Source organism: Mesoplodon bidens (genome assembly GCF_964165515.1).
Source record: "Mesoplodon bidens genome assembly, contig: HAP1_SCAFFOLD_150, whole genome shotgun sequence".
NCBI lineage: Eukaryota > Metazoa > Chordata > Mammalia > Artiodactyla > Ziphiidae > Mesoplodon > Mesoplodon bidens.
In genome coordinates, this window is record NW_027672498.1 from 953043 (window position 1) to 977994 (window position 24952).

The window sequence follows — 24952 nt, forward strand, 5'->3', positions numbered from 1 at the left end:
AGTAGCAACATTAAAGCAAACTTTTATCTCTGGACCCTTAACTCACGACTCTCGGTCCTGGCTGGTTATGCTACATTTTACTGCAGTACTGTGGACCCAAGGACCATATGCTGTGACCACTGGATACAAATGCTTCAGAACTGATACATCAGCAGTGGTGTTTTCTAGTATGTATTAAAAGGTTCCTTCTCTCTCTTTCAGAAATTATAAAGAGCTCTGATGGGCTCTTTGGGTGATAGCCAGTGCAGTGAACTGCAGGTGAGTAAGGTCTGGGAGAGCCTTCTTTACAAAGCAAGGACTTGGTAATGCCTGAGGAAAAGACAAAAGGGACTTAACCTAGAGGAGGGTGTCTGGTCAGCAAGATGAGGTGGGACAAGGTGGAGGAAGTAGGGCCCTGGTGCAGCAGTGGTGACCTGGCTGAATTGGTTACTTCTGGAGCCGACTGGATGATGGTGAAGCTACTCCAAACAGACTGCCTGATGCTTTGTCAGTTTGTTTGAAGAGAAGTGAGGGTAGGTTAATCTTCCACTTCTGTTTTGAATGAGTAACTGCACAGGGATTCAATCTATCTGCATATGATTGGATCTTCAGAGGTCCTTCAGTTTTTGTGTCAACATTCTTGAGTGTTGATCACCCAGTGCTCTGATGAACGGGTTAAGTATGAAATTGTTTGTTTTCCTGTTATGTACTATGTGTGTGTTGTCATGAATGACTATATATCCGTATTTTTGAGGATCTGGATACCAGGAACATATCAATGGAAACAGAAGGTTAAACGTTTTTCCTAATGGTTGTATTAGTCCTTTAGATTATTTGTTTACTGCTGAAATGCCCTAAGAATGACATTTTAGTCTTGAGTATTTATTATTTCACAGTAATTAATCTTCTTGGTCCATTATAGTATCTTGGCCATTCAGTATTAAACTAAGAAAATGGTAGTAATGCAGAGAAAACAATTAGAAGACAGTTTTAATATTGTCCTTGTGGGGCATCAGTGCTAAAATTATTCTTTGATATATTTTTAATGCTAGTCCCAGACACTATAATGAGACAATGCTATATACTTTTAGGGTTTATAATTAAACTTAGGCTCGGCTACTTATTGGTTGCTAAAGTAAAACATTGTTGTAGGGGTTCTTTGTTTCTTGAGTTAGGGAAGTTTGCAGGATTCATCCCCCACAAGTTCATGGGGATGATCAGAAGGCTGGTTGAGCTGGTTTCTTGGTCCTTGGAAACCTGGGGTCTGGGTTGTCATAGGTCATTGTGATAAGAAGTACATGAGCATTCTCAGTTAAGGCCAAAGTGAGCAGTAAAAGAGAGGTGTGGACCTCTTCCTGAGACTATATCGAGTTTGCATCCTGGGACCCCTAAGTTTCCTCAGTATGGTAGAACTTTCTCTCTTAAATTATATAATAATTTAAGCATTGTTATTAAGTAAATTGTTAAATATTTGGGTTACTACCCCTAAAACAGTTGATTTTCTTTTTGGCATTCTGTTAATATATATATTTAGATGTATATCTATATATATCTATATATACACACACACACACATATTATTGTACTCATTTTTAATTATAATGCATATAATATGAATTTTTTCTACTTATTAGATTATGAAACATTTCCATGTTATAGTTGTCACAATTTTAATTGACATGATTACACTTTGAGAGGCTGCAAAATACGTCATCAAGTCATGCCGTCAATAATTTACTTAAATCTTTTGATGTTAGATATTTATGTTGCTGGCTGGTTTTCAGTTAATACTTTGATCTACGTTATTGTAGATATTATTGTATTTTTTTTCTGGATAATTATATCTCTAGGATAAATTTTTGAATGCATTATTGTGTTAAATGGTATGAATGTGTTTATGGCTTTTGATATATATCGCCATACTGTTTTTCAAGAATGTTATACCAGTTTGTACTACGAACAGATATACAGATGTACCTGTTTCACCATAACTGGATATAAATACATTTTTTCCTTAAAAGATTTCGCTTATTTAATAGTGTAAAGTGGTATTTGTACTTCTTTGTTCTATAATGTTGAATTTTTCTCTTTGAGTCTCTTCATGGTGAATTGTTCGTTCATATCCTTTGCTAGTTTAATCAGTAAACCATCGATGTGGGCTTTGGATGGTAAGGCAAGTATAACCAGCTAATAAACAGGTGATTATTAAAATGATGATTAGAACATGTTTGGGGAGAATGTTCAGAGAGTCTAGTCTGGATGGTAAGTTTTCTTGAGAACATAGTGGTTGAAGGGGAACGGGTGAGTTATTCCAAGGTTCAGCTCAGCACATGTTTAATGCGCATCCATTGTGTACCACGTGTTGCGTCCTCTTAGTGCTTCTCAAGTCATCGTGGCGTATACTTGGCTGAAGGAGGAGGCTGCTTGAGGCTGCTTGAGGCTTGACTTGTGGGACTTTGGCTGCTGAAGTCTCTTTGTGGAGGGCTGAGGGGATGACTGACTAGAACCTCTTTAGCTCATTCAGGGCATACCACAGTGCCACGGCACAGTCTTTGAGAAGCTCTGTTCTGAAGGATACAAAGATGAATAAAGCATCATTTCCTCTGACAAGGAGCGAATCATCTAGTAGAGAGAGTAGGGGCACCAAAACAAGAAAGGACTAATAGGAATTTGAAGGGTGCTGTAAGAGGGGTTCAGACAAGGTGCTTAGGGGTTCAGTGGAGGGAGCGATACTGCCCCCTTGGGGATGTAAGGGAACACTTCAACTGAGGAGGTGGCATTTAAATTGCACCACTGTGAAATTGAGGTGCCAGGGCAAGAAGAGGGCATTCTGGAGGGAAGGGTAGCTTGAGCAAAGGCTGAGGGGTGGCGTTGGAAATGAGGTGGATGTCCGGAAACTGAGTATCCAACTCACCCGGACCCTGGGTTACATGAAAGAACATAGTGGACAGTGAGGCTGTTGAGAGGTCATGACTGGGTTTTGGAGAATGCATATGATGGATTGTGAGTGAGGAGAAACTAGAGACAGGGTTTTCAGTCGGGTTCATGGTACTACTCCAGGTGAGGGATGATGAGTGCCTGAGTTGGTGTGCTTGGGAATGAAAGGAGGTGGTGGAGTCAAGAGATACTTTGGAGGTTGAACAGAGAGATGTGGTGACTGATTAGGTAGGAGGGGAAGGAACAGTCAGTTCTGTGTCTTAAGTCAGAGATGATGCTGAGGTATTTGTGGTTGGATGGCTGGCAGAATGGGACAGCAGGAATACAGAAGTCAGGAGGAAGAGCAGGTCTTAGGGGTTTAGAATAGAGAAAAGACGATTTTGGTTTTGTGTGTTGAGGTGAAGGAACTAGTAGAAAGGTGAAATCAGAATCTTAACCCTGGAAGGAACAGATGAGGAAGTTCGGGGCCCAGAGGAGCTTGAGGGACCAGTGAGGTCTCACAGTTAGATAAAGCAGAGTGAAGACTTAAGCTTCCTGATTCCCAGTGCAGCACTCTCTTCAGTGCCTCAGACTGAGAAACTTCTCTGCTGTGGTGTTTTCCTCGCACCCAGGTGTGCTCAATAGGATGTTGGAGGTGGCAGAGCTTATGTTGGGAGTGAAGAGCTTATCTTTCAATTACATTTTTTATTATGGACAATTTCAGATGTATAGAATTGGAAAAGGTATAATCAATCCCACTGTACCCGTTGTTCAACTTTAATAGTTAGTAATGTTGTTTCATCTGTTTCCTCCCTCTCCATGAATTCTATTGAAGCAAATCGGATAAAGTGTTTTGGTGAACTTGAACTCTGTGTATCTGTAGTTAAGGAGAATTGAACAGTTCAGTAGGGTATGTTCTGAGCTTTCTGGGTGGGGGTCTAGAGTGAACAGAAGTAGCATTAATTGCCAGGATTCCTGGGCAAATCATTTACGTCTTCTGAGCCTTCGTTTGTCTGTGAGACGGAGGTAATAATGGCAGTGTCACAGAATCACCTGAGATAAGGTGTAGAAAACGCTCTGTGAACTGTGAGCCTGAAGTGTTATGCAGATTTTAGTTGTTGGTAATAACAGAAAGGTAGTGCTATTCCTTTGGGCTTCTGTGTTGCTGGCATTGAACACATTTTTATTATTCAACAAAGAATTATGCGAGGTACCTGAGGCTTCAACAGGGAACAAAACAGACAAAATCTCAGCTCTCCTGGAACTCATGTTCTAGGTCTGGAGTATAATAGGAAGCTAATACGTTAATAGTGATTAGTGTGGGCCAGACACTGTTCTGAGTGCTTTCATATTTTGCCCTATTTAATTCTTGCAGTAATGCCTTGAAGTGTAGCACTGTTATTATTCCCACTTTGCAGATTTGGAAATTAAAGCAGATTTTTAAGCAGATTGCCTCAGGTCACAATGCCGGGATTCAGATTCAGGCAGAGCTGGCTTCAAGCCTATACTCTTACACCTGTGCCATTAAAATGCTTTAGCTCATTCATGGCGTACTAGTGTTTGGTACAAATAAAAAAGGTAGGCCCTGATTGAAATTATTCCTAAACAAGTAAGTGTTCTCTTCTTGTGGGAGAAAAAAAGACAAAAACAAAGGAAAACAATGGCAGTACACAGTTCTCTGTGCATGGGGGTATATTAGTATTCTTACACAGAAAAGAATTTTTCTTCCTACCTTTTTATAGGCTTCACCAACTTTCTCGGTTTCTTTGGATACAAATGGCCACCTCAGTGGTACGAAGTCATTTTCCTGCTGGTACTTGAGAAGAGTCTCTTCTTGAATGAATCTCCTTCTTGCTTACAATTCTTCTTTCTTCTCCTACTACTCTCTTTCCTTACCTTGGGGCAGTTCCCTTCTCTGATTTCCCCTGTTGTCTGATCCTCCTTTCCCTCACAGATGTGGTGTCCCTTCCCAGTGTCATCAGCTGCCCATGTTCTCAGGGATTTCCTTCCTTCTGCCTTTGTCTTCTCTTCCCTAGCCTGCCTCTGTCCGTCTTCTTGGGCCTTACCCTCTGTTGTGGCTCTTCTGAGTTTCTTCAGTGGGACTAACGTCAGGACCAACTTCCCACCTCTGGCTCTGGCTCTGCCCTGCCAGCTCGTGGTTCTCCTTCCTGGGCAGGGAAGATGGGGAAATGGGCAGTGAGCATTCCTTAAGTTTGCATCAGGATTAGGACATGGGCCTCATTCCTTTTAAGGAGGGTTAGGAGGGTATTATGGCTTGCATACCTGTGGGTTTTTTTTTTGAGTATTGTTAAAATATACATAACATAAAATTTACCATTTTAATCATTTTAGCATACAATGTTCAGTGTCATTAAGTGCATTCACATTGTTGTACAACCATCACCAACATCCATCTCCAGAACTTCATCATCTTCCCAAATTGAAGTCTGTACTCATTAAACACTAACCCTCCATCCCCCTCTCCCTCAAGCACCTGGCAAACATCATTCTACTTTCTGTTTCTAAGAATTTGAATAGGGTCCATTCATACCATAGGTACCTCATATAAGTGCACTGATACAATATTTGTCATTTTGTGACTGGCTAATTTCACTTAGCATGTCTTCAAGGTTCATCCATATTGTAGCATGTGGCAGCATTTTCTTCCTTTTTAAGGCTAAATACTATGCCATTGTATGTAAATACCACATTTTTTAAAATCCATCCAGTTTTTGATAGACACTCAGGTTGCTTCCACCTTTTGGCTGTTGTGAATAATGTTGCTGTGAACTTGGTTGTATACATATCTGTTCAAGTCCCTACTTTCAGTTCTTTCGGGAAATACCCAGAAGAATTGTTAGATCATATGGTAATTCTGTGTTTAATTTTTTGAGGAATCCCCATATTGTATTCCATAGCAGTAGCACCGTTTTATGTCCACCAGAAATGTAAAAGGGTTCCAATTTCTCCACACACTCTCAAACAGTTATTTTCTATTTTTTTTTATAGTAGCCATCCTAATGGGTGTGAAATGATAATATATATTTGTTTTTAAAGGTGTTTTATGTAGAATAATAGAATTTCAGGACTAGAAATGGTATTAAAGATTTCTGATTCAATTAGCTGTAGACAATAGCGAACGTTCTTATACGTCTTAGCATTTCTTTCTCAGTTGGAGAAAGGCATTTTGGGCAGATGGGTCTCTACTGGATCTTCGGCTCAAGATGAACTATGTCTGACCCAGGCAGGGTACGTGGAATGCAGCTTTGCAAGAGATCTGCTCTTCTCTTCTGCCAGTGACTCTCTTTCTTATACTTCTTTACAGTTTCCAAATGTGTCTTCTGGGTTATTTAATCTTTCCAGCTTCTTTAAGGGATAAGATAATTGTATTCAAATAAACATTCTTATTTAAAAAAAAAACTATGTAAGTTAGCAATTAATGAGCCCACGATCAGTATAAACTGCTCAGATGATTAAAAAGACTGTATTGAATATCAATTTGAAGGAAACCTAAATATTACTCCTGGATGTTAGCTATAATTCCTTACTATGTAAAATAAGTCATCCCTTTTCAATTTTTTTTTTAATTTGGAGGAGATGAGTTAAGCAGCGCACACACATATATTATTGTACTCATTTTTAATTATAATGCATATAATTTGAATTTTTTCTACTTATTAGATTATGAAAGATTTCCATGTTATAGTTGTCACAATTTTAATTGACATGATTACACTTTGAGAGGCTGAAAAATACGTCATCAAGTCATGCCGTCAATAAATTACTTAAATCTTTTGATGTTAGATATTTATGTTGCTGGCTGGTTTTCAGTTAATACTTTAATATATGTTATTGTAGATATTATTGTATTTTTTTTCTGGCTAATTATATCTCTAGGATAAATTTTTGAATGCTTTATTGTGTTAAATGGTATGAATGTGTTTATGGCTTTTGATATATATCGCCATACTGTTTTTCAAGAATGTTATACCAGTTTGTACTACGAACAGATATACAGATGTACCTGTTTCACCATAACTGGATATAAATACATTTTTCCCTTAAAAGTTTTTGCTTATTTAATAGTGTAAAGAGGCATTTGTACTTCTTTGTTCTATAATGTTGAATTTTTCTCTTTGAGTCTCTTCATGGTGAATTGTTTGTTCATATTCTTTGCTGTTTTAATCAGTAAACTATCGATGTGGGCTTTGGGTGGTAAGGCAAGTATAACCAGCTAATAAACAGGTGATTATTAAAAAGATGATCAGAACATGTTCGGGGAGAATGTTCAGAGAGTCTAGTCTGGATGGTAAGTTTTCTTGAGAACATAGTGGTTGAAGGGGAACGGGTGAGTTATTCCAAGGTTCAGCTCAGCACATGTTTAATGCGCATCCATTGTGTACCACGTGTTGCGTCCTCTTAGTGCTTCTCAAGTCATCGTGGCGTATACTTGGCTGAAGGAGGAGGCTGCTTGAGGCTGCTTGAGGCTTGAGTTGTGGCACTTCGGCTGCTGAAGTCCCTTTGTGGAGGGCTGAGGGGATGACTGACTAGAACCTCTTTAGCTCATTCATGGCATACCACAGTGCCATGGCACAGTCTTTGAGAAGCTCTGTTCTGAAGGGTACAAAGATGAATAAAGCATCATTTCCTCTGACAAGGAGCGAATCATCTAGTAGAGTAGGGGCACCAAAACAAGAAAGGACTAATAGGAATTTGAAGGGCGCTGTAAGAGGGGTTCAGACAAGGTGCTTAGGGGTTCAGTGGAGGGAGTGATACTGCCCCCTTGGGGATGTAAGAGAACACTTCACCTGAGGAGGTGGCATTTAAATTGCACCACTGTGAAATTGAGGCGCAATGGCAAGAAGAGGGCATTCTGGAGGGAACGGTAGCTTGAGCAAAGACTCAGGGGTGGTGTTGGAAATGAGGTGGATGTCCGGAAACTGAGTATCCAAATTACCCGGACCCTGGGTTACATGAAGGAACATAGTGGACAGTGAGGCTCTTGGGAGGTTATGACTGGGTTTTGGAGAATGCATATGATGGATTGTGAGTGAGGAGAAACTAGAGACAGGGTTTTCAGTCGGGTTCATGGTACTACTCCAGGTGAGGGATGATGAGTGCCTGAGTTAGTGTGCTTGGGAATGAAAGGAGGTGGTGGAGTCAAGAGATACTTTGGAGGTTGAACAGAGAGATGTGGTGACTGATTAGGTAGGAGGGGAAGGAACAGTCAGTTCTGTGTCTTAAGTCAGAGATGATGCTGAGGTATTTGTGGTTGGATGGCTGGCAGAATGGGACAGCAGGAATACAGAAGTCAGGAGGAAGAGCAGGTCTTAGGGGTTTAGAATAGAGAAAAGACGATTTTGGTTTTGTGTGTTGAGTTGAAGGAACTAGTAGAAAGGTGAAATCAGAATCGTAACCCTGGAAGGAACAGATGTGGAAGTTCGGGGCCCAGAGGAGCTTCAGGGACCAGTGAGTCTCACAGTTAGATAAAGCAGAGTGAAGACTGAAGCTTCCTGATTCCCAGTGCAGCACTCTCTTCAGTGCCTCAGACTGAGAAACTTCTCTGCTGTGGTGTTTTCCTCACACCCAGGTGTGCTCAATAGGAAGTTGGAAGTGGCAGAGCTTATGTTGGGAGCAAAGAGATTATTTTTTAATTACATTTTTGTATTATGGAAAATTTCAGATGTATAGAAGTGGAAAGGGTATAATCAATCCCACTGTACCCGTTGTTCAACTTTAATAGTTAGTAATGTTGTTTCATCTGTTTCCTCCCTCTGCATAAATTCTATTGAAGCAAATCAGATAAAGCATTTTGGTGAACTTGAACTCGGTGTATCTGTAGTTAAGGAGAATTGAACAGTTGAGTAGGGTATGTTCTGAGCTTTCTGGGTGGGGGTCTAGAGTGAACAGAAGTAGCATTAATTGCCAGGATACCTGGGCAAATCACTTACGTCTTCTGAGCCTTCGTTGGTCTGTGAGATGGAGGTAATAATGGCAGCGTCACAGAATCACCTGAGATAAGGTGTAGAAAACGCTCTGTGAATTGTGAGCCTGAAGTGTTATGCAGATTTTAGTTGTTGGTAATAACAGAAAGGTAGTGCTATTCCTTTGGGCTTCTGTGTTGCTGGCATTCAATGCATTTTTATTATTCAACAAAGAATAACATGGCCTGCTCTGCCATGGCTTCCTTACTCCTCAGGGTATGGCGTGTGAGTTATTTTAATAATGTATCAACCTGCCTTTTCTTTCTTTTGTCACGAGGCATTTGCTTTCTATAGTGGTCTTGTTTTCAGGATAATAATTGGGTTTCCACAGGGAAAATAATAATGTATGAGGCAAATTACTGACTAAAGGCAAATTCCTGACTTAAAAAATGAATCTCTAATATTTTTCTAGTAGTTCTTCTTTTGTTTCAATTTTTGTTTTGTTAGTTATGTAAAGAAACTTATGGATAGTAATTTCTGCTCAGGTGGATAGTGGTACTCTTTAGCACAGCTCATTGGTCTTCTGAAACTTTTACAAATGCAGTCTGACTCATTCCAGCCAAGTTAATTATGAGGTATATAATTTTTATCCCCTAATGGAGACAAATGTAAAAGACAGAGATACAGAAATCATCTTCAGTTTAGATTGAAGTAATTTCAGTTACTACTGTTTGTTCCTGCTATTTGATCACAGTTTATTTTTATTTTTTGAAGTCTGTCTCTAATCAATTAAGATTTAATGTTTTAGAAGTAATAGGGGACCATGACTAAACTAATAAGAAAAGTTAATTTAAGGACAAGAATTGATTTTTAAAAATATAAAAGTACATTTCATGACTTGATTTGAAGATGATCTGGTGGTATCCTTATACTGTCGCAGAAGGAAGTCCACAGTGGGACGAGAATGATGCTTACAAATCAGCACCCTTATTATCTATGACTGAAGATGTCTTAGTCCAGGCCAATCTGCCTACCACCTCTGTGGTACACCGTTGATTTCATTTTTCTTCCAGTATTTACTTTTGATTCTGGACCAATTATCTAGCTGTGATGGGATTCTTCAAAAGTATCCTACAATTAGTACTTTGTGAACTAGTGATTGTCCTGTTTGCAGACATTTTTTCTGAGGCTGTACTCTTGCCTGGAAAACCTACATTTGCAGAAAGGGAAATGTATAGGTTTTCCTTTTCAATGTACTTATTTTTATTTATTTTTTATTTATTTTTGGCTGTGTTGGGTCTTCGTTTCTGTGCGAGGGCCTTCTCTAGTTGCGGCGAGCAGGGGCCACTCCTCATCGTGGTGCGTGGGCCTGTCACTGCCGCGGCCCCTCTTGTTGCGGAGCACAGGCTCCAGACGCGCAGGCTGAGTAGTTGCAGCTCACGGGCTTAGTTGCTCTGCAGCATGTGGGATCTTCCCGGACCAGGGCTCAAACCCGTGTCTCCTGCACTGGCAGACGGACTCTTAACCACTGCCCCACCAGTTATTGTTTTTTGAAAAAATTATTTCCTCTTTTGTTTTTATGTGATGATGCCTTTATTTATTTATTTTTATTATTGTTTATATTTGGCTGTGTTGGGTCTTTGTTGCTGCGCGCGGGCTTTCTCTGGTTGTGGCAAGTGGGGGCTACTCTTTGTTGTGGTGCGTGGACTGCTGATTGTTGTGGTTTCTCTTGTTGCGGAGCACGGGCTCTAAGTGTGCGGGCTTCAGTAATTGCAGCAGCTGGGCTCAGTAGTTGCGGCACACAGGCCCTAGAGTGCGTGGGCTTCAGTAGTTGCGGCGTGTGGCCTCAGCAGTTGTGGCTCGTGGGCTCTAGAGCGCAGGCTCAGTAGTTGTGACGTACGGGCTTAGTTGCTCTGCGGCATGTGGGATATTCCCGGACCAGGGCTGGAACCCGTGTCCCCTGCATTGGCAGACGGATTCTTAACCACTGCACCACCAGGAAAGTCCCAGACTTTCCTTTTCTTAATGACAATTTTGAAGAGTCCTGGTTCACGTATTTCATAGACTGTCCCTCAGCTTGGGTTTGTGTGATGTTCTCCTCGTGACTGGAAGGGAGTTAGGGTTTTGGGGAAGGAGATGTTTACTTTTAATATTTTGTTTCATCTCTATCTCTTGGCTTTTTATATAAGATATTCAATGCATTTAGATATATATTTAAAAAAGCAGGCTTGTAGACTATTATTTTATAATCTGCTTGCTATTTTGTAGTCTGCTTGGGATGATGGTGGTATGCTTTTTTTTTTTTCGGTACACGGGCCTCTCACTCTTGTGGCCTCTCCCGTTGTGGAGCACAGGCTTCGGACACGCAGGCTCAGCGGCCATGGCTCAGGGGCCTAGCCGCTCCGCGGCATGTGGGATCTTCCCAGACCGGGGCACGAAGCCGTGTCCCCTGCATCGGCAGGCAGGCTCTCGACCACTGCGCCACCAGGGAAGCACGGTACACTTTTGTTTTATTTATGCAGTTGGCTCTCTTGCATTGATTTACATTTTATTGATAAAGCTCAACTGCTTTGGATTATGATGTGTTTACAAGGCTACACAGATAATCTGGAAGGGAAAATGAAGAAATACAAATGACAGAAAATGTTTTATAATAATAAAATTTTCTTGGCAAGCAGCAACCTTTTCTCAAAGTCAGTCTTTTAATATAATTTGCTTGCTTCATAAATATGGTTTTTCTTTGTTTTTTCATATCTTTATTGATTAGTAAGCATGTTAAATGACTTGGGAGGAATCTCACTGTCTTCAAGAAATAATTTGGAATTCTTGATGTAGAATGCTGACAATTCTCAAACATGGGTCAGGAAAATCAAAGTAATAGATGGAAAAAAAATCTCAATTTTAGCTGTTGATATAACTTTTCTTAAATTTAGGGTTTTTTTTTATAATTGAAGTTACTAAAAACAGATGGTGGAAGGTCCATCAAGATACATATTTTATGTAATGAAAGCATTTTACTCTGCTGTATTGAATTCCATTCATTGTGGAATTTAGGAGCATTTACCTCTTTATGAAAGAGATGATTCCAAGTAGAAAATGACTGATGACCTTCGCTTCCAGTTTTCTTCTCAATAGACTTAGTCTCTCTTCTAATGCTTCTTCCATACTCAGTAATTGTATAAGTTTTAGAGAAAACTGCAGGTCTGGCTGAATATTAAGCACAGTACGATAAATAAAGCTTTTTGACTTTGCAGAATATTTTACATGTGTGTCCCATAGATTCATCAGAGATTCTAGTTTTGGATAAAGGCAAGTACATTTCAAGACAATACAACATCCCTGTGTATGACATTGGCATTCGAATGAGAAGTGAATTTGGTTCAGGACGGTTCTTGGAATGCTTGGCATTTAGGTTATTTTAGGTCAACTCTTTGGGAAATTCAATTAGAGTGTTTATTGAATGGTTTTAGTGAGCTGAATGGTTGCCATGTCATGTCATAGATGGTCTAAAACATGACTCTTATTTCTAAACTAGTTGTGTTGGTCAGATAAGGCATCTTACATGATGTATTTAATCCAAGATAATGATGGATGAGTAAGAGGCAGATCATTCTAGATGAAGAAATTTTGGTTTTGAGAGAGGCATTCTTAGGGAAATAGGCCTTGGTGTGTTCATTTAGAGCTGGGCAGGATTGAGTTCCGGAGAGAGGATGGAAAGGATATTTGGGTAGGGGGAAGGGCATTGGCAGAGCCTCAGAGGCCTGACGGTTCCTGGGGCCTTTGTGGGAATGGTGGGAAAGTTGGGTTGCAGTCAGCCTGTGGGTAGCCTGGACGTTGGGTAATGAGCGTGGCCATCAGTTTCTGGGCGCCCTCTCTAGAGTGGTCTGTAACTTGCTTCCTCCCTGAGGAAGTGTGACACGCTTCTGCTAGCTGAAGTGTCTTCCCCACAGCTGTGCTGTCCATTGAGGAGAAGGGGGCCTGCTCTGCCATGGCTTCCTTACTCCTCAGGGTATGGCGTGCGAGTTATTTTAATTATGTATCAACCTGTCTTTTCTTTCTTTTGTCACGATGCATTTGCTTTCTAAAGTGGTCTTGTTTTCAGGATAATAATTGGGTTTCCACAGGGAAAATCATAATGTATGAGGCAAATTACTGACTAAAGGCAAATTCCTGACTTAAAAAATGAATCTCTAATATTTTTCTAGTAGTTCTTCTTTTGTTTCAATTTTTGTTTTGTTAGTTATGTAAAGAAACTTATGGATAGTAATTTCTGCTCAGGTGGATAGTGGTACTGTTTAGCACAGCTCATTGGTCTTATGAAATTTTACAAATGCAGTCTGATTCATTCCAGCCAAGTTAATTATGAGGTATATAATTTTTTTTCCCCAATGGAGACAAATATAAAAGACAGAGATACAGAAATCATCTTCAGTTTAGATTGAAGCAATTTTAGTTACTACTGTTTGTTCCTGCTATGTGATCACAGTTTATTTTTATTTTTTGAAGCCTGTCTCTAATCAAATAAGATTTAATGTTTTAGAAGTAATAGAGGACCCTGACTAAACTGACAAGAAAAGTTAATTTAAGGAGAAGAATTGATTTTTAAAAATATAAAAGTACATTTCATGACTTGATTTCCAGATGATCTGGTGGTATCCTTATACTGTCGCAGAAGGAAGTCCACAGTGGGACGAGAATGATGCTTACAAATCAGCACCCTTATTATCTATTACTGAAGATGTCTTAGTCCAACCCAGTCTGCCTACCACCTGTGTGGTACACTGTTGATTTCATTTTTCTTCCAGTATTTACTTTTGGTTCGGGACCAATTATCTAGCTGTGATGGGATTCTTGAAAAGTATCCTACATCTTGTACTTAGTGAACTAGTGATTGTCCTGTTTGCAGACATTCTTTCTGAGGCTCTACTCTTGCCTCGAAAACCTACATTTGCAGAAAGGGAAATGTATAGGTTTTCCTTTTAAATGTACTTATTTTTATTTATTTTTTTATTTATTTTTGGCTGTGTTGGGTCTTCGTTTCTGTGCGAGGGCCTTCTCTAGTTGCGGCGAGCAGGGGCCACTCCTCATCGTGGTGCGTGGGCCTGTCACTGCCGCGGCCCCTCTTGTTGCGGAGCACAGGCTCCTGACGCGCAGGCTGAGTAGTTGTGGCTCATGGGCTTAGTTGCTCTGCAGCATGTGGGATCTTCCCGGACCAGGGCTCAAACCCGTGTCTCCTGCACTGGCTGACGGACTCTTAACCACTGCCCCACCAGTTATTGTTTTTTGAAAACATTATTTCCTCTTTTGTTTTTATGTGAGGATGCCTTTATTTATTTATTTTTATTATTGTTTATATTTGGCTGTGTTGGGTCTTTGTTGCTGCGCGCGGGCTTTCTCTGGTTGTGGCAAGTGGGGGCTACTCTTTGTTGTGGTGCGTGGACTGCTGATTGTTGTGGTTTCTCTTGTTGCGGAGCACGGGCTCTAAGTGTGCGGGCTTCAGTAATTGCAGCAGCTGGGCTCAGTAGTTGCGGCACACAGGCCCTAGAGTGCGTGGGCTTCAGTAGTTGCGGCGTGTGGCCTCAGCAGTTGTGGCTCGCGGGCTCTAGGGCGCAGGCTCAGTAGTCGTGACGTACGGGCTTAGTTGCTCTGCGCCATGTGGGATCTTCCCAGACCAGGGCTGGAACCCGTGTCCCCTGCATTGGCAGACGGATTCTTAAGCACTGCACCACCAGGAAAGTCCCAGACTTTCCTTTTCTTAATGACAATTTTGAAGAGTCCTGGTTCACGTATTTCATAGACTGTCCCTCAGCTTGGGTTTGTGTGATGTTCTCCTCGTGACAGGAAGGGAGTTAGGGTTTTGGGGAAGGAGATGTTTACTTTTAATATTTTGTTTCATCTCTATCTCATGGCTTTTTATATAAGATATTCAATGCATTTAGATATATATTTTAAAAAGCAGGCTTGTAGACTATTATTTTATAATCTGCTTGCTATATTGTAGTCTGCTTGGGATGATGGTGGTATGCTTTCTTTTTTTCGGTACACGGGCCTCTCACTCTTGTGGCCTCTCCCGTGGTGGAGCACAGGCCAAGGACACGCAGTCTCAGCGGCCATGGCTCAGGGGCCTAGCCGCTCCACGGCATGTGGGATCTTCCCGGACCGGGGCACGAAGCCGTGTCCCCTGCATCAGCAGGCAGGCTCTCAACCACTGCTCCACCAGGGAAGCATGGTACACTTTTGTTTTATTTATGCAGTTGGCTCTCTTGCATTGATTTACATTTTATTGATAAAGCTCAACTGCTTTGGATTATGATGTGTTTACAAGGCTACACAGATAAGCTGGAAGGGAAAATGAAGAAATACAAATGGCAGAAAATGTTTTATAATAATAAAGTTTTCTTGGCAAGCAGCAACCTTTTCTCAAAGTCAGTGTTTTAATATAATTTGCTTGCTTCATAAATATGTTTTTTTTTCATATCTTTATTGATTAGTAAGCATGTTAAATGACTTGGGAGGAATCTCACTCTCTTCAAGAAATAATTTGGAATTCTTGATGTAGAATGCTGACAGTTCTCAAAAATGGGTCAGGGAAATCAAAGTAATAGATGGAAAAAAAATCTCTATTTTAGCTGTTGATATAACTTTTCTTAAATTTACGGGTTTTTTTTATAATTGAAGTTACTAAAACAGATGGTGGAAGGTCCATCAAGATATTTATTTTATGTAATGAAAGCATTTTACTTTGCTGTATTGAATTCCATTCATTCTGGAACTTAGGAGCATTTACCTCTTTATGAAAGAGATGATTCCAAGTAGAAAATGATTGATGACCTTCGCTTCCAGTTTTCTTCTCAATAGACTTAGTCTCTCTTCTAATGCTTCTTGCATACTCAGTAATTGTATAAGTTTTAGAGAAAACTGCAGGTCTGGCTGAATATTAAGCACAGTACGATAAATAAAGCTTTTTGACTTTGCAGAATATTTTACATGTGTGTCCCATAGATTCATCAGAGATTCTAGTTTTGGATAAAGGCAAGTACATTTCAAGACAATACAACATCCCTGTGTATGACATTGGCATTCGAATGAGAAGTGAATTTGGTTCAGGACGGTTCTTGGAATGCTTGGCATTTAGGTTATTTTTGGTCAACTCTTTGGGAAACTCAATTAGAGTGTTTATTGAATGGTTTTAGTGTGCTGAATGGTTGCCATGTCATGTCATAGATGGTCTAAAACATGACTCTTATTTCTAAACTAGTTGTGTTGGTCAGATAAGGCATCTTACATGATGTATTTAATCCAAGATAATGATGGATGAGTAAGAGGCAGATCATTCTAGATGAAGAAATTTTGGTTTTGAGAGAGGCATTCTTTGGGAAATAGGCCTTGGTGTGTTCATTTAGAGCTGGTCAGGATTGAGTTCCGGAGAGAGGAGGGAAAGGATATTTGGGTAGGGGGAAGGGCATTGGCAGAGCCTCAGAGGCCTGACGTTTCCTGGGGCCTTTGTGGGAATGGTGGGAAAGTTGGGTTGCAGTCAGCCTGTGGGTAGCCTGGACGTTGGGTAATGAGCGTGGCCATCAGTTTCTGGGCGCCCTCTCTAGAGTGGTCTGTAACTTGCTTCCTCCCTGAGGAAGTGTGACACGCTTCTGCTAGCTGCAGTGTCTTCCCCACAGCTGTGCTGTCCATTGAGGAGAAGGGGGCCTGCTCTGCCATGGCTTCCTTACTCCTCAGGGTATGGCGTGTGAGTTATTTTAATAATGTATCAACCTGCCTTTTCTTTCTTTTGTCACGATGCATTTGCTTTCTAAAGTGGTCTTGTTTTCAGGATAATAACTGGGTTTCCACAGGGAAAATCATAATGTATGAGGCAAATTACTGACTAAAGGCAAATTCCTGACTTAAAAAATGAATCTCTAATATTTTTCTAGTAGTTCTTCTTTTGTTTCAATTTTTGTTTTGTTAGTTTTGTAAAGAAACTTATGGATAGTAATTTCTGCTCAGGTGGATAGTGGTACTGTTTAGCACAGCTCATTGGTCTTATGAAATTTTACAAATGCAGTCTGATTCATTCCAGCCAAGTTAATTATGAGGTACGTAATTTTTTGCCCCAATGGAGACAAATGTAAAAGACAGAGATACAGAAATCATCTTCAGTTTAGATTGAAGAAATTTCACTTACTACTGTTTGTTCCTGCTATTTGATCACAGTTTATTTTTATTTTTTGAAGCCTGTCTCTAATGAAATAAGATTTAATGATTTAGAAGTAATAGAGGACCCTGACTAAACTGACAAGAAAAGTTAATTTAAGGACAAGAATTGATTTTTAAAACTATAAAAGTACATTTCATGACTTGATTTCAAGATGATCTGGTGGTATCCTTATACTGTCGCAGAAGGAAGTCCACAGTGGGACGAGAATGATGCTTACAAATCAGCACCCTTATTATCTATTACTGAAGATGTCTTAGTCCAGGCCAGTCTGCCTACCACCTGTGTGGTACACTGTTGATTTCATTTTTCTTCCAGTATTTACTTTTGGTTCGGGACCAATTATCTAGCTGTGATGGGATTCTTGAAAAGTATCCTACATCTTGTACTTAGTGAACTAGTGATTGTCCTGTTTGCAGACATTCTTTCTGAGGCTCTACTCTTGCCTCGAAAACCTACATTTGCAGAAAGGGAAATGTATAGGTTTTCCTTTTAAATGTACTTATTTTTATTTATTTTTTTATTTATTTTTGGCTGTGTTGGGTCTTCGTTTCTGTGCGAGGGCCTTCTCTAGTTGCGGCGAGCAGGGGCCACTCCTCATCGTGGTGCGTGGGCCTGTCACTGCCGCGGCCCCTCTTGTTGCGGAGCACAGGCTCCTGACGCGCAGGCTGAGTAGTTGTGGCTCATGGGCTTAGTTGCTCTGCAGCATGTGGGATCTTCCCGGACCAGGGCTCAAACCCGTGTCTCCTGCACTGGCTGACGGACTCTTAACCACTGCCCCACCAGTTATTGTTTTTTGAACACATTATTTCCTCTTTTGTTTTTATGTGAGGATGCCTTTATTTATTTATTTTTATTATTGTTTATATTTGGCTGTGTTGGGTCTTTGTTGCTGCGCGCGGGCTTTCTCTGGTTGTGGCAAGTGGGGGCTACTCTTTGTTGTGGTGCGTGGACTGCTGATTGTTGTGGTTTCTCTTGTTGCGGAGCACGGGCTCTAAGTGTGCGGGCTTCAGTAATTGCAGCAGCTGGGCTCAGTAGTTGCGGCACACAGGCCCTAGAGTGCGTGGGCTTCAGTAGTTGCGGCGTGTGGCCTCAGCAGTTGTGGCTCGCGGGCTCTAGGGCGCAGGCTCAGTAGTCGTGACGTACGGGCTTAGTTGCTCTGCGCCATGTGGGATCTTCCCAGACCAGGGCTGGAACCCGTGTCCCCTGCATTGGCAGACGGATTCTTAAGCACTGCACCACCAGGAAAGTCCCAGACTTTCCTTTTCTTAATGACAATTTTGAAGAGTCCTGGTTCACGTATTTCATAGACTGTCCCTCAGCTTGGGTTTGTGTGATGTTCTCCTCGTGACAGGAAGGGAGTTAGGGTTTTGGGGAAGGAGATGTTTACTTTTAATATTTTGTTTCATCTCTATCTCATGGCTTTTTATATAAGATATTCAATGCATTTAGATATATATTTTAAAAAGCAGGCTTGTAGACTATTATTTTATAATCTGCTTGCTATATTGTAGTCTGCTTGGGATGATGGTGGTATGCTTTCTTTTTTTCGGTACACGGGCCTCTCACTCTTGTGGCCTCTCCCGTGGTGGAGCACAGGCCAAGGACACGCAGTCTCAGCGGCCATGGCTCAGGGGCCTAGCCGCTCCACGGCATGTGGGATCTTCCCGGACCGGGGCACGAAGCCGTGTCCCCTGCATCAGCAGGCAGGCTCTCAACCACTGCTCCACCAGGGAAGCATGGTACACTTTTGTTTTATTTATGCAGTTGGCTCTCTTGCATTGATTTACATTTTATTGATAAAGCTCAACTGCTTTGGATTATGATGTGTTTACAAGGCTACACAGATAAGCTGGAAGGGAAAATGAAGAAATACAAATGGCAGAAAATGTTTTATAATAATAAAGTTTTCTTGGCAAGCAGCAACCTTTTCTCAAAGTCAGTGTTTTAATATAATTTGCTTGCTTCATAAATATGTTTTTTTTTCATATCTTTATTGATTAGTAAGCATGTTAAATGACTTGGGAGGAATCTCACTCTCTTCAAGAAATAATTTGGAATTCTTGATGTAGAATGCTGACAGTTCTCAAAAATGGGTCAGGGAAATCAAAGTAATAGATGGAAAAAAAATCTCTATTTTAGCTGTTGATATAACTTTTCTTAAATTTACGGGTTTTTTTTATAATTGAAGTTACTAAAACAGATGGTGGAAGGTCCATCAAGATATTTATTTTATGTAATGAAAGCATTTTACTTTGCTGTATTGAATTCCATTCATTCTGGAACTTAGGAGCATTTACCTCTTTATGAAAGAGATGATTCCAAGTAGAAAATGATTGATGACCTTCGCTTCCAGTTTTCTTCTCAATAGACTTAGTCTCTCTTCTAATGCTTCTTGCATACTCAGTAATTGTATAAGTTTTAGAGAAAACTGCAGGTCTGGCTGAATATTAAGCACAGTACGATAAATAAAGCTTTTTGACTTTGCAGAATATTTTACATGTGTGTCCCATAGATTCATCAGAGATTCTAGTTTTGGATAAAGGCAAGTACATTTCAAGACAATACAACATCCCTGTGTATGACATTGGCATTCGAATGAGAAGTGAATTTGGTTCAGGACGGTTCTTGGAATGCTTGGCATTTAGGTTATTTTTGGTCAACTCTTTGGGAAACTCAATTAGAGTGTTTATTGAATGGTTTTAGTGTGCTGAATGGTTGCCATGTCATGTCATAGATGGTCTAAAACATGACTCTTATTTCTAAACTAGTTGTGTTGGTCAGATAAGGCATCTTACATGATGTATTTAATCCAAGATAATGATGGATGAGTAAGAGGCAGATCATTCTAGATGAAGAAATTTTGGTTTTGAGAGAGGCATTCTTTGGGAAATAGGCCTTGGTGTGTTCATTTAGAGCTGGTCAGGATTGAGTTCCGGAGAGAGGAGGGAAAGGATATTTGGGTAGGGGGAAGGGCATTGGCAGAGCCTCAGAGGCCTGACGTTTCCTGGGGCCTTTGTGGGAATGGTGGGAAAGTTGGGTTGCAGTCAGCCTGTGGGTAGCCTGGACGTTGGGTAATGAGCGTGGCCATCAGTTTCTGGGCGCCCTCTCTAGAGTGGTCTGTAACTTGCTTCCTCCCTGAGGAAGTGTGACACGCTTCTGCTAGCTGCAGTGTCTTCCCCACAGCTGTGCTGTCCATTGAGGAGAAGGGGGCCTGCTCTGCCATGGCTTCCTTACTCCTCAGGGTATGGCGTGTGAGTTATTTTAATAATGTATCAACCTGCCTTTTCTTTCTTTTGTCACGATGCATTTGCTTTCTAAAGTGGTCTTGTTTTCAGGATAATAACTGGGTTTCCACAGGGAAAATCATAATGTATGAGGCAAATTACTGACTAAAGGCAAATTCCTGACTTAAAAAATGAATCTCTAATATTTTTCTAGTAGTTCTTCTTTTGTTTCAATTTTTGTTTTGTTAGTTTTGTAAAGAAACTTATGGATAGTAATTTCTGCTCAGGTGGATAGTGGTACTGTTTAGCACAGCTCATTGGTCTTATGAAATTTTACAAATGCAGTCTGATTCATTCCAGCCAAGTTAATTATGAGGTACGTAATTTTTTGCCCCAATGGAGACAAATGTAAAAGACAGAGATACAGAAATCATCTTCAGTTTAGATTGAAGAAATTTCACTTACTACTGTTTGTTCCTGCTATTTGATCACAGTTTATTTTTATTTTTTGAAGCCTGTCTCTAATGAAATAAGATTTAATGATTTAGAAGTAATAGAGGACCCTGACTAAACTGACAAGAAAAGTTAATTTAAGGACAAGAATTGATTTTTAAAACTATAAAAGTACATTTCATGACTTGATTTCAAGATGATCTGGTGGTATCCTTATACTGTCGCAGAAGGAAGTCCACAGTGGGACGAGAATGATGCTTACAAATCAGCACCCTTATTATCTATTACTGAAGATGTCTTAGTCCAGGCCAGTCTGCCTACCACCTGTGTGGTACACTGTTGATTTCATTTTTCTTCCAGTATTTACTTTTGGTTCGGGACCAATTATCTAGCTGTGATGGGATTCTTGAAAAGTATCCTACATCTTGTACTTAGTGAACTAGTGATTGTCCTGTTTGCAGACATTCTTTCTGAGGCTCTACTCTTGCCTCGAAAACCTACATTTGCAGAAAGGGAAATGTATAGGTTTTCCTTTTAAATGTACTTATTTTTATTTATTTTTTTATTTATTTTTGGCTGTGTTGGGTCTTCGTTTCTGTGCGAGGGCCTTCTCTAGTTGCGGCGAGCAGGGGCCACTCCTCATCGTGGTGCGTGGGCCTGTCACTGCCGCGGCCCCTCTTGTTGCGGAGCACAGGCTCCTGACGCGCAGGCTGAGTAGTTGTGGCTCATGGGCTTAGTTGCTCTGCAGCATGTGGGATCTTCCCGGACCAGGGCTCAAACCCGTGTCTCCTGCACTGGCTGACGGACTCTTAACCACTGCCCCACCAGTTATTGTTTTTTGAACACATTATTTCCTCTTTTGTTTTTATGTGAGGATGCCTTTATTTATTTATTTTTATTATTGTTTATATTTGGCTGTGTTGGGTCTTTGTTGCTGCGTGCGGGCTTTCTCTGGTTGTGGCAAGTGGGGGCTACTCTTTGTTGTGGTGCGTGGACTGCTGATTGTTGTGGTTTCTCTTGTTGCGGAGCACGGGCTCTAAGTGTGCGGGCTTCAGTAATTGCAGCAGCTGGGCTCAGTAGTTGCGGCACACAGGCCCTAGAGTGCGTGGGCTTCAGTAGTTGCGGCGTGTGGCCTCAGCAGTTGTGGCTCGCGGGCTCTAGAGCACAGGCTCAGTAGTCGTGACGTACGGGCTTAGTTGCTCTGCGCCATGTGGGATCTTCCCAGACCAGGGCTGGAACCCGTCTCCCCTGCATTTGCAGACGGATTCTTAACGACTGCACCACCAGGAAAGTCCCAGACTTTCCTTTTCTTAATGACAATTTTGAAGAGTCCTGGTTCACGTATTTCATAGACTGTCCCTCAGCTTGGGTTTGTGTGATGTTCTCCTCGTGACAGGAAGGGAGTTAGGGTTTTGGGGAAGGAGATGTTTACTTTTCATATTTTGTTTCATCTCTATCTCTTGGCTTTTTATATAAGATATTCAATGCATTTAGATATATATTTTAAAAAGCAGGCTTGTAGACTATTATTTTATAATCTGCTTGCTATATTGTAGTCTGCTTGGGATGATGGTGGTATGCTTTCTTTTTTTCGGTACATGGGCCTCTCACTCTTGTGGCCTCTCCCGTGGTGGAGCACAGGCCAAGGACACGCAGGCTCAGCGGCCATGGCTCAGGGGCCTAGCCGCTCCGCGGCATGTGGGATCTTCCCGGACCGGGGCACGAAGCCGTGTCCCCTGCATCGGCAGGCAGGCTCTCAACCACTGCTCCACCAGGGAAGCATGGTACACTTTTGTTTTATTTATGCAGTTGGCTCTCTTGCATTGATTTACATTTTATTGATAAAGCTCAACTGCTTTGGATTATGATGTGTTTACAAGGCTACACAGATAAGCTGGAAGGGAAAATGAAGAAATACAAATGACAGAAAATGTTTTATAATAATAAAGTTTTCTTGGCAAGCAGCAACCTTTTCTCAAAGTCAGTGTTTTAATATAATTTGCTTGCTTCATAAATATGTTTATTTTTAATATCTTTATTGATTAGTAAGCATGTTAAATGACTTGGGAGGAATCTCACTCTCTTCAAGAAATAATTTGGAATTCTTGATGTAGAATGCTTACAGTTCTCAAAAATGGGTCAGGAAAATCAAAGTAATAGATGGAAAAAAAATCTCAATTTTAGCTGTTGATATAACTTTTCTTAAATTTACGGGTTTTTTTTATAATTGAAGTTACTAAAACAGATGGTGGAAGGTCCATCAAGATATTTATTTTATGTAATGAAAGCATTTTACTTTGCTGTATTGAATTCCATTCATTCTGGAACTTAGGAGCATTTACCTCTTTATGAAAGAGATGATTCCAAGTAGAAAATGATTGATGACCTTCGCTTCCAGTTTTCTTCTCAATAGACTTAGTCTCTCTTCTAATGCTTCTTGCATACTCAGTAATTGTATAAGTTTTAGAGAAAACTGCAGGTCTGGCTGAATATTAAGCACAGTACGATAAATAAAGCTTTTTGACTTTGCAGAATATTTTACATGTGTGTCCCATAGATTCATCAGAGATTCTAGTTTTGGATAAAGGCAAGTACATTTCAAGACAATACAACATCCCTGTGTATGACATTGGCATTCGAATGAGAAGTGAATTTGGTTCAGGACGGTTCTTGGAATGCTTGGCATTTAGGTTATTTTAGGTCAACTCTCTGGGAAACTCAATTAGAGTGTTTATTGAATGGTTTTAGTGTGCTGAATGGTTGCCATGTCATGTCATAGATGGTCTAAAACATGACTCTTATTTCTAAACTAGTTGTGTTGGTCAGATAAGGCATCTTACATGATGTATTTAATCCAAGATAATGATGGATGAGTAAGAGGCAGATCATTCTAGATGAAGAAATTTTGGTTTTGAGAGAGGCATTCTTTGGGAAATAGGCCTTGGTGTGTTCATTTAGAGCTGGTCAGGATTGAGTTCCGGAGAGAGGAGGGAAAGGATATTTGGGTAGGGGGAAGGGCATTGGCAGAGCCTCAGAGGCCTGACGGTTCCTGGGGCCTTTGTGGGAATGGTGGGAAAGTTGGGTTGCAGTCAGCCTGTGGGTAGCCTGGACGTTGGGTAATGAGCGTGGCCATCAGTTTCTGGGCGCCCTCTCTAGAGTGGTCTGTAACTTGCTTCCTCCCTGAGGAAGTGTGACACGCTTCTGCTAGCTGCAGTGTCTTCCCCACAGCTGTGCTGTCCATTGAGGAGAAGGGGGCCTGCTCTGCCATGGCTTCCTTACTCCTCAGGGTATGGCGTGTGAGTTATTTTAATAATGTATCAACCTGCCTTTTCTTTCTTTTGTCACGATGCATTTGCTTTCTAAAGTGGTCTTGTTTTCAGGATAATAACTGGGTTTCCACAGGGAAAATCATAATGTATGAGGCAAATTACTGACTAAAGGCAAATTCCTGACTTAAAAAATGAATCTCTAATATTTTTCTAGTAGTTCTTCTTTTGTTTCAATTTTTGTTTTGTTAGTTTTGTAAAGAAACTTATGGATAGTAATTTCTGCTCAGGTGGATAGTGGTACTGTTTAGCACAGCTCATTGGTCTTATGAAATTTTACAAATGCAGTCTGATTCATTCCAGCCAAGTTAATTATGAGGTACGTAATTTTTTGCCCCAATGGAGACAAATGTAAAAGACAGAGATACAGAAATCATCTTCAGTTTAGATTGAAGAAATTTCACTTACTACTGTTTGTTCCTGCTATTTGATCACAGTTTATTTTTATTTTTTGAAGCCTGTCTCTAATGAAATAAGATTTAATGATTTAGAAGTAATAGAGGACCCTGACTAAACTGACAAGAAAAGTTAATTTAAGGACAAGAATTGATTTTTAAAACTATAAAAGTACATTTCATGACTTGATTTCAAGATGATCTGGTGGTATCCTTATACTGTCGCAGAAGGAAGTCCACAGTGGGACGAGAATGATGCTTACAAATCAGCACCCTTATTATCTATTACTGAAGATGTCTTAGTCCAGGCCAGTCTGCCTACCACCTGTGTGGTACACTGTTGATTTCATTTTTCTTCCAGTATTTACTTTTGGTTCGGGACCAATTATCTAGCTGTGATGGGATTCTTGAAAAGTATCCTACATCTTGTACTTAGTGAACTAGTGATTGTCCTGTTTGCAGACATTCTTTCTGAGGCTCTACTCTTGCCTCGAAAACCTACATTTGCAGAAAGGGAAATGTA

At 40.6% G+C, this 24952-nt stretch overlaps 1 protein-coding gene across 1 annotated transcript in view; it reads left to right on the forward strand.

The window, feature by feature from the left end:
- Nucleotides 1–202: 202 nt before the first annotated feature.
- LOC308610103 (RAD52 motif-containing protein 1-like) overlaps nt 203–24952 on the forward strand; it is a 247799-nt gene continuing 223049 nt past the window's right edge. The window contains exon 1 of the mRNA XM_081259356.1: nt 203–258. Within this exon, the coding sequence (XP_081115482.1) occupies nt 220–258 (39 nt within the window). The 5' untranslated portion in view covers nt 203–219. The remainder of the gene's footprint in view (nt 259–24952) is intronic.